This window comes from Gopherus flavomarginatus, chromosome 20, assembly GCF_025201925.1.
Source record: "Gopherus flavomarginatus isolate rGopFla2 chromosome 20, rGopFla2.mat.asm, whole genome shotgun sequence".
NCBI lineage: Eukaryota > Metazoa > Chordata > Testudines > Testudinidae > Gopherus > Gopherus flavomarginatus.
Window position 1 is genome coordinate 4,238,884 of NC_066636.1, and position 8,440 is coordinate 4,247,323.

Sequence of the window (8,440 nt, forward strand, 5' to 3'; positions counted from 1 at the left end):
TATCACAGCCAACAAGAATGGACTTTCATGTAGAAACCCATGATTAAATTTTGTCTTCCTGACTTGTGATTTAAATCATGATTTAAATCAAATCCACCCTGCCCGCTGTGCTCTTGCCCCCGGGCCTCTTCATTCCCCGGGCGGGGGAGGGAGGGCACAAATATGTTTGGCGCTAGGCCCACAAAAAGTTAATCTGGCCCTGCTCTGAGGAATGTGTGTTTTTGCAATATCAGCTCTGTGCTTGCCAAATTCTGGGCGCAGGGCCTGCCTCTTTCTCACAACCTGACTTTGCTTCATGTCAGCAAAGTCTTGACTACTTTGGCCCTCTTCTTACTACATCCTCTGGTGTACAAAGAGGACAATAGCAGTGGCGGGGAGGGTCACTGCACTAAAAGGGTGAGGCGCCCAGTGATGGTTGGGTCGGAGACAGAAATGCCGGGGGACTGAGCTGACTAATGGCGAGGGCATGGTTTGGTGAAGTCTTCTAATTTCCACTGGCTGCATCTGGGGCGGATTTGAATTAGACACTGAAGCAGAAGGAGGAAGGAGCTGGGGGACCCTGATCCGAGCTGGGGCTAAGCAGCGTAGCGCTGCAACATCACAGAGCTTCTCCTCCCTCGCCAGTTGTGAACCTTTCTGCTTTGCCTCCCAGTGAGCAGCCAGAATAACCGGATCATCGGCGGTGCCCCCTGCACACCCCACTCCATGCCCTGGCAGGCCGCACTCTTTGTGGGCTCCCAGCTCAACTGTGGAGGGACCCTGATTGACAGGAACTGGGTGGTCACCGCGGCCCACTGCCACGTCCAATGGTGAGTGTGGGTTTGTGGGAGGCGTCGGGCGAGGTGGAGAGAGTCTGTGTGTAGGGGAGAGGGTCTGTGTGTAGCTGGGTGGGTGTGTGATTGTAAGTGGGTGTGACGATGCGGTTGTGCATGTGTTGGGAATGGAATGTCAGATTGTGAATGGGCGTGAGAGTGCAGTTGTGCATATGTGTGTGCATGTGTTGGGTAGGGCATGTGTGATTGTGAGTGGGTCTGAGAGTGCGGTTGTGCATGTTGTGAAGGGAGGAGGTGTGTGATTGTGAGAGTGTGCTTGAGGATTTGTGAATGTTTTGGAATGGGCATGTGTGATTATGAGTGTGAGAGTGCAATTGTGCATGTGTGTATTTTGAGTAGTGTGTGATTGGGAGTTAGTGTGAGAGTGAAATTGTGCATTTGTGTGTTTGGGGAGAGCATGTGTAAATTTTGGGGGGAAGAATGTATACATGATTGTGTATATGTGTGTTTGTAAAAGGATGTTTCTGTGCCCATGGGATTGTGCCTGTGTTTGACCACATCGCTAGCCACACCTAGCGATTTCTGCATCCAGCCCATATCTGATGGTTGAGCTAGCGCAACCTTAACTCCACTCCCTTGTGTGTGTACCCTTAACTCCACCTTCAGAGATTCACGGATTACATAGATTCATGTTTTACCCATCCAGCTTGAGCTCCTATATAGCCCAGGCCAGGGAACCTCTCCCACGGATTCCAGCCCAACAACCAGTGCCCAGTGTCCACCATGGACTAGGTTTCCCACCCCATACTTTTCTGACGTGCATCTGTTTCTCTGCAGCTCCATCAGCGTGCGCCTGGGAGAGCACAACATCAGGCATCTGGATTGGACAGAGCAGCTGCGACTCTCAGAGAAAACGATCCTCCACCCCGGCTATAACTCTGCCAGCAAGGACAACGACATCATGCTCATCAAATTGCTCACCCCGGCTAACTTGAACAAAAATGTCCAGCCCCTGGAGCTACCTACGAGTTGCCCCTCGCCCAAGGAGGAATGTGTGGTGTCCGGATGGGGAACAACAAAAAGCCCTCAATGTACGGTAACACCAATGTTGGGGGGCGGTCTTAGCTTCAAGGGGGAAGGAGCCCGCAGGTCGGAAAAACAAGAAAAAGATACATTACTAGCCTTCTGAACAGCCCCCTAAAATTTCTTCTTGTTTCTTGCCACATCCCTATTTGCCTCAGCAACCTCTGTGGCCGTTTCCCCTGAAAACGTTCCCAGGAATGTATTCATTTTGTTGTTTTCTTTCAGCAATCGAGCATTCCTGAGGTTCCTTTTAGAGCCGTTGGGAAATTTGCCATCGAAATTGTATCTCCCCCCCACAGGGTAAAATTGAGTGGCTGATCAGTTGAAAATGTCCATGGCATGGGGCTGCTTCCTGGGAAAAGTTTGATTTGTGGTTGAAAAAAGGAACGCTGAAAAACTTTTGCCACAAACATTTTCGTTGGAAATTGGAGAAGGCTTTGGCCATTAATGAAAGTTTTTGGCTAAAAATGAAACCAGATTTTGGCCAGAACCTGAAGGGAGTTTTGCTGGTGAAAAGCTGTAGATTTTGAGGGATGAAAAAGGAAAATTTTTGGCAAAAAAACAGAAAAAAATTCAGAGATTGTGTATTTCTTTGAGGAAAAGATGAAATCCTCCCCCCCTCCATTTTCCAACTATCAATAGTTTGATTTACGAAAGGTTTATCTAAGGTTAATGTGTGAATAAGAGACCCTGCGTCACTGGGCTGTGTCCAATGACCCCGGCCCGGGATCCCACACTACGTCACTGAGGCTGTGTCCAATGACCCCGGCCCTGGATCTAACCCAAAGTCACTGGGGCTGTGTCCAATGACCCCGGCCCGGGATCCCACACTACGTCACTGAGGCTGTGTCCAATGACCCCAGCCCTGGATCTCACCCTACGTTACTGGGGCTGTGTCCATTGACTCCGGCCCTGGATCTAACTCTAAGACTTTCTCCCACTGACAAAATATCCATTGTGTTGTGTTGTCATTTTTTGTAGTGTACTTCCCACCTGTTCTCCACTGTGGCAAGGTGTCCATTTTCTCCCAGGAACAGTGCCGCAGTATCTACCCTCGCTACTACACTGAGAACATGCTGTGTGCTGGGGTGCTGGAAGGGGGAATAGACTCGTGCCAGGTGAGGGGATGGCACAGCTGAGGGTGGGATTTGGGAGCTGGCTTTGTGGTCCTACTGCCTTGGGGGCAGCTGGTGCAGGGATGGGACCAAGAGAGGGGAGAGGGAATGGGTGGAAGGTGAGACCAACTCGGGTGCACTCTTGAGTGGTTTTCTGTAGAGGTGTAGCTTTCCAGGCCAGAACAGACCAGTCTGCCCACCTAGGGTGCCCTGCTGCAGAGCCCAGGCTAGAAAACCTCCCCAGGGATTCCTGCATTCAGCCCATATTGGCAGGTCTAGCTAGAGCATCCGTAATTCCACCTCGTTGTGTGATTGCTCTTAACTCTGCCCAGTTCCGAGTTCTGATGGATGATTAGATCAACTAGCAGGGGCACCCAGAGTGGGGGGCAAGTGGGGCAATTTGCCCCGGCCCTGGGCCCTGCAGGGGCCCCCACGAGAGTTTTTCGGGGCCACTGGAGCGGGGTCCTTCACTCACTCCGGGGGCCCCAGAAAACTCTCGCGAGGCTCAGGCCCCCAGAGCTTCTTCCGCTCCGGGTCTTCGGCGGCAATTCAGCGGCGGGGGGTCCTTCCGCTCCTGGACCTGCCGCTGAAGTGCCCTGAAGTCCCATAGTGGGGGGTCCTTCTGCTCCGGGACCCACTGTCGACATGCCCCGAAGACCCATGGCAGGGAGTCCTTCCGTCCCAGAAATCCTCTGGGCGGCCTTGTCAACTAGGGTGGAAAATTTCACCCATATACTCCTGTATCAACCCAAATCTGATGTACACAGTTGCTTAGAGCTACACTGAGATGCGTGTTGTTTGCGTGAGCACCGTTTACTATGCAATCCAGATGGTTCTGGAGAATTGACCTGTTCTCTGCTGTCTGGTTATTGACCCTCTCCGGGATCACATTTTTCCAGCCCAAGAGGGTTAGAAAGCTACTTTATTTTTTAAATCAGAGCTGAAATTCTCCTACACTCACCAGGGCAATAATGGATTTTTCAGGTCTCTGGACATTCCAGAAAATCAGGAAAAAAAAAAGTCATTCCTGCTCCAACCACATATGAAAATTTTCATAATTTTTGGTCAATCAAAAAGTCCGAAAAAATAGCTTTGGGTCGAGGGGAAGGTTTCATTTCAACAACATCAAAATATTTCCTTTCAGTTGTGACCCTTTGTAACTAGGGTTAGATTTAAAAGGAAATTGTGAAGAGCAACGTCATTGCGAGCCGGAAAATGGCCAGGTTTGGTTTCCAAATTGGCGAGACGACACATTTTGATGTTTCAGAAACGTTGGGTCAGTTTCTGTCCGTCTGAAACAAATTGGGTGAAATCGAGGTGAAGTCACAGAATGGGTCCGTGTCACCAAACCGCCACTTTTCACCGAAAGAAAGCTTTGTGTGAAAAAAATTTTCAGCTCTCCTCGCATAGTCATAAAGTCATAGAGTTCCAGGCTAGATGAGATCACCAGCCCATTTAGCCTCCTGTATATCACAGGCCATCAGCACTGAAGCCAACGACCAAAATTAAACGAAATTATTACAGCGAGGATCCCATGACCAGGGCTGGCTCCAGTTTTTTTTGCTGCCCCAAGTGATGAAAAAAAAAAAAAGATAAAGCCACAATCGGCGGCACTTCGGTGGCAGCTCTCCCGCGCTGCTTCATTCTTCGGTGGCAATTCAGTGGATGGTCCTTCCCTCCGAGAGGGACTGAGAGACTCGCTGCCGAATTGCGGCCGAAGACCCAGACATGCCGCCCCTCTCCATTGACCGACTCAAGCACCTGCTTCCTGCGCTGGTGCCTGGAGCCGGCCCTGCCAGTGACTCTGGGAGCGGAGGGGTTAAAGAAAGCCCTGAACATCCTGAGCCTCACCAGAGTTTGGCAAGTTTGGAGATGAATTCCGAAGTTCTCAGAAACCCGGGACAAAGAGCAGGAGCGAATGAATGCAATTATAATGGGTGGGACTTGCTTATCTGATTGTTGCAGTAGGATCTGAGTAACTAATGGGCAGACATGTCTTGACAGGGGAGGGTTGGGGTAGCCCGGAGTAACCCCAGTCACAAAAATGATCCCATTGTGGCTGCAAAGACGAGAAGTTCTCTGAAATCTCCCTGTGCTCTGCTTTGGACAAGGGAAAGGGAGCATAAACCTGCCACATCTCTTGTGCCCCTGAGGTGGCTGGGTGGGAGCTTCCTACGACAGCAAAAAGCCGGATCTTCCCATTCTGCCCCCATATCGGCAGCGTGGTCCACACGTTAGAGCAGGGGAGGGTAGGCGCTGGGGATCTGTGCTTCCACTGTCTGTGAATTTAAATAGAAGCGGAACAACCACATTTCCTTCCCCCACCCGTCCCCCAAGCTGGGTTTGAAAATCCCAGCCCTACCTGCTGCGGCAAGTGACCGCTCTCATCTGTGACTCAGTTTCCCCATCTTGGGTATAATAAAAATATTTGCTCCTCCCATGCCTAGAATCAGGGTAGCAAAGAGTCAGGACACCTTTGTTCTGTTCTCAGTTCCTGCTGGGTTACCTTGGCCAAATCACTTCTCCCCACTCTGTGCCTCAGTTTCCCCCTCTGCATAATGGAGAATAAGGGAACAAACACATGCTATGCCCATGCAAGTAGCCATCAAGAGACTTAGACAAAGGTGCTGGCTTAGAAGTCAGGACACCTGGGTTCTTTTGCCACCAGGTGACCTTGGGCAAATCACTTCTCCTCTCTCTTTACCTCAGCCCACCCCACCCCGTTTGCTTAGACTCCTTTTTTTGTAAAGGGGGGAGGAATTGAACACCAGGCACCCAGAACCCCAGTTGGCACCTTAACCATTAGACTTTTTTTCCTAGCCAGTTAGTGGCAACCTAAACGAAAGGCGTTTTTGAAAAATGTTGGCCTGTAGTTTTAAAGTGGTAGCAAGAATCCAGTCAACGGGAGGGGCTGGGGATTGTCATAATCAGGAATGAAGCAGACAAAGGAGACAGAGCCACTTCCGAGGATAACGCCATTTCCTTTATTAGAATAGAGCCCCTTGTTCAGCATCAGAAGAAAGTGACTATGCACAGCATAGGTGGACACCAAACGGCTCGCAGCCCCCTCTAGTGGCTGCTGCGTGGGCTCCTGGTGGCAGACTAGAATGATACTGCCCAAGCTTTCGTTCCCTAGCTGTGCAGTCACTTCGGGGTCTGCTGATGAGGCTCAGAAGAAGCTATTCATGTGTAACCCTGTGCGTTTGCATCACAGCAGGGTGGGGAATTTTGCTCCTGGCCATTGCTGAAAGGTCTCAGGGCTTCTGTTCAGCCACAAAGAGGAATTAAAGTTGCTGATGGGAAAAGCCATTTGGTGGGTCTTACAACACCCAGAACACGTGTTACATACTTTTGAGCGCCACCTATTGGCACCTTTTACCTTGACGAGCTATTTGCTAGGCCTGGTCGGAAATTTTCCAAAGAAATGGTGAAAGTGGGTTTTCGACTAAACTAAGCTTATGGTGAAAAGTGTCTGTTCTCTACGAAAATTTAATTTTTTTGGCGACAAACCAAATGCCAGAGGAACAAAAATCTGGAAAGGCCACTGTGATGCTTCATAGCAGTTGTAGTTCAGGTAGCATGTCCCTGTTCTCTGTAGGCTGGACTCCTCAGCCAGACAACTTCTCCCATCATGCACCACAACCTAGGATTTCCATGATGCACCATATCCCGTCTCCAAGAGTGGAGATTGTGGTGCATCCTGGGAGGTGTAGTCCGGCTGGGGAGCCCGACCTATAGAGGAGAACATGGGGTATCTGAACTACAATTCCCATGAAGTATCACAGGTTTAAAACAAACAAACACAACTTCTTCACACAACCCGCAGTCAGCCTGTAAAACTTGTTCCCAGGGGATGTTGTGAAGGCCAAAAAATTTACTGGATTCAAAAGAGAGAACTTCTGGAGAAGTTCATGGAAGATAAGTCCATCAGTGGCTATTAGTCAAGATGGTCATGGATGCAACCCCATGCTCTGGGTGTCCCTCAGCCTCTGACTGCCAGAAGATGGGCCTGGACAGCAGGGAATGGCTCACTCGATAATTGCCCTGTTCTGTTCATTCCCTCTTAAGCATCTGGCACCAGCCACTGTCAGAAGACAGGATACTGGACTAGATGGGCCATTGACCATTTTTATGTTCTTATGTCCTTTCCAGATGGAACTATAATGGTTTTCAGGCAGTTGGTTCTTTGCCAAATTTTCACAGCCAGCAGATACTTTCCTCCAAAATTTACGTTAGTCGAAGCCCCAATTTTCCATCGAAAAGCGGTTTCTATGGAAAATGTCCCTAGCAAATAGTTCGTCAAGGCAAATGGTGCCAATAAGTGGTGCTTAAGGGTATGCAACACGTGCTGGATGTTATAAAACCAGTCAAATGCATTGTGCTACAAATGACTTCCCCTGCGCGTTGCTTCCCATCATTTCCGAGTTGAAATATTTCAGTTGGGGCCAAACTACTTCGATATTTGAATTTTTGATGAAGAAAATCAAGAAGTTGGGTGGAAAACGTGGGCAAAAGTGAAATTTGTTATCATTTTCGTTGATTGTTTCTACTGGAAAAGACCTGCCTTTTCGGGTGTGCTTTGCTCTGTACCCATAGAGCAGAGAACTCTCGTCACGGCATTGTAGATTCGATAATGTTGTTTCTGAGGTGCATTCTTGCCTGTCGTTCTTGGCCATGATGTAGTGTTGTCTTGTCTCCTTCTAGGGAGATTCCGGGGGACCCCTACTCTGCAACGGGAAACTCCAGGGTATTGTGTCTTGGGGGACCCAGACATGCGCACTGCCCAACAAACCAGGTGTCTATGTTGCCGTCTGTAAATATGTCGACTGGATCCGGGAGACCATGAACAACAACTGATCCTCAGTCCCTCAGGAGACCACGGTATCCCTCCCTCTCCGACCTGCGTTGCCACATAGGGTCCATACGGTGCCATTGCAGGCGCATTAACCGGATTGTCCCTCCTGGCTCTGTGCACAGATGTTAAATAATAAATGCCCTCTGCTGCTGGGAGCGGTTAGTTCATGGATGCACCACATGATTTCATGCCACCTTCTTAGTGTAGCACCATGCCCTGTAAGTGTAACTCTTCACTTCAGCATCTGGGTGCCTCACAGTCACCAAAGTCTTTATCCTCACACACCCATTTGAGGCAAAGCAGGGCTATTCTCCTCATTATATAGCTGGGGAAACTGAGGAACGGAGCAGCTAAGTGATTTGTTCATGCTCACCCGAAGTCTGTAGCAGAGCAGTGGCTTGAACCCAGGTCACCAAGGCCAAGGTGTGTGCATTAACCTCTAGGCCATCCTGTGCTCCCCTTCCCTGTTAGCTGGTTGGAAAAGTGGGTCGGGTGAGAAATGGAACGTTCCATGGGAAAATGCAGAACTTCCCATCTGGGAAGATTCCAAAGTTTGGGTAAGCAGAAAACAGCTACTTTCTCTTTCCCCGATGGGCAGAAAACTGGACAAAAGT

General features: G+C 49.6%; 1 protein-coding gene across 1 annotated transcript; it reads left to right on the plus strand.

The window, feature by feature from the left end:
- The first annotated feature begins 325 nt into the window (after positions 1-325).
- Positions 326-7,978, plus strand: LOC127037989 (serine protease 1-like). Its single transcript, XM_050930310.1, has 4 exons — positions 326-809; positions 1,611-1,864; positions 2,838-2,974; positions 7,676-7,978. Exons 1-4 carry the CDS (start codon positions 706-708, stop codon positions 7,826-7,828), a joined length of 648 nt encoding a protein of 215 aa, XP_050786267.1. The 5' UTR covers positions 326-705; the 3' UTR covers positions 7,829-7,978.
- The last annotated feature ends 462 nt before the right edge of the window (positions 7,979-8,440 follow it).

Excerpts from the sequence above, each read along its gene's own strand:
- LOC127037989 (XM_050930310.1), top strand. The coding sequence starts at position 706 with ATGCCCTGGCAGGCCGCACTCTTTGTGGGCTCCCAGCTCAACTGTGGA. Across the intron at positions 810-1,610 it reads GCCCACTGCCACGTCCAATG|CTCCATCAGCGTGCGCCTGG; the intron begins GTGAGTGTGGGT and ends GTTTCTCTGCAG. Across the intron at positions 2,975-7,675 it reads GGGGAATAGACTCGTGCCAG|GGAGATTCCGGGGGACCCCT; the intron begins GTGAGGGGATGG and ends GTCTCCTTCTAG.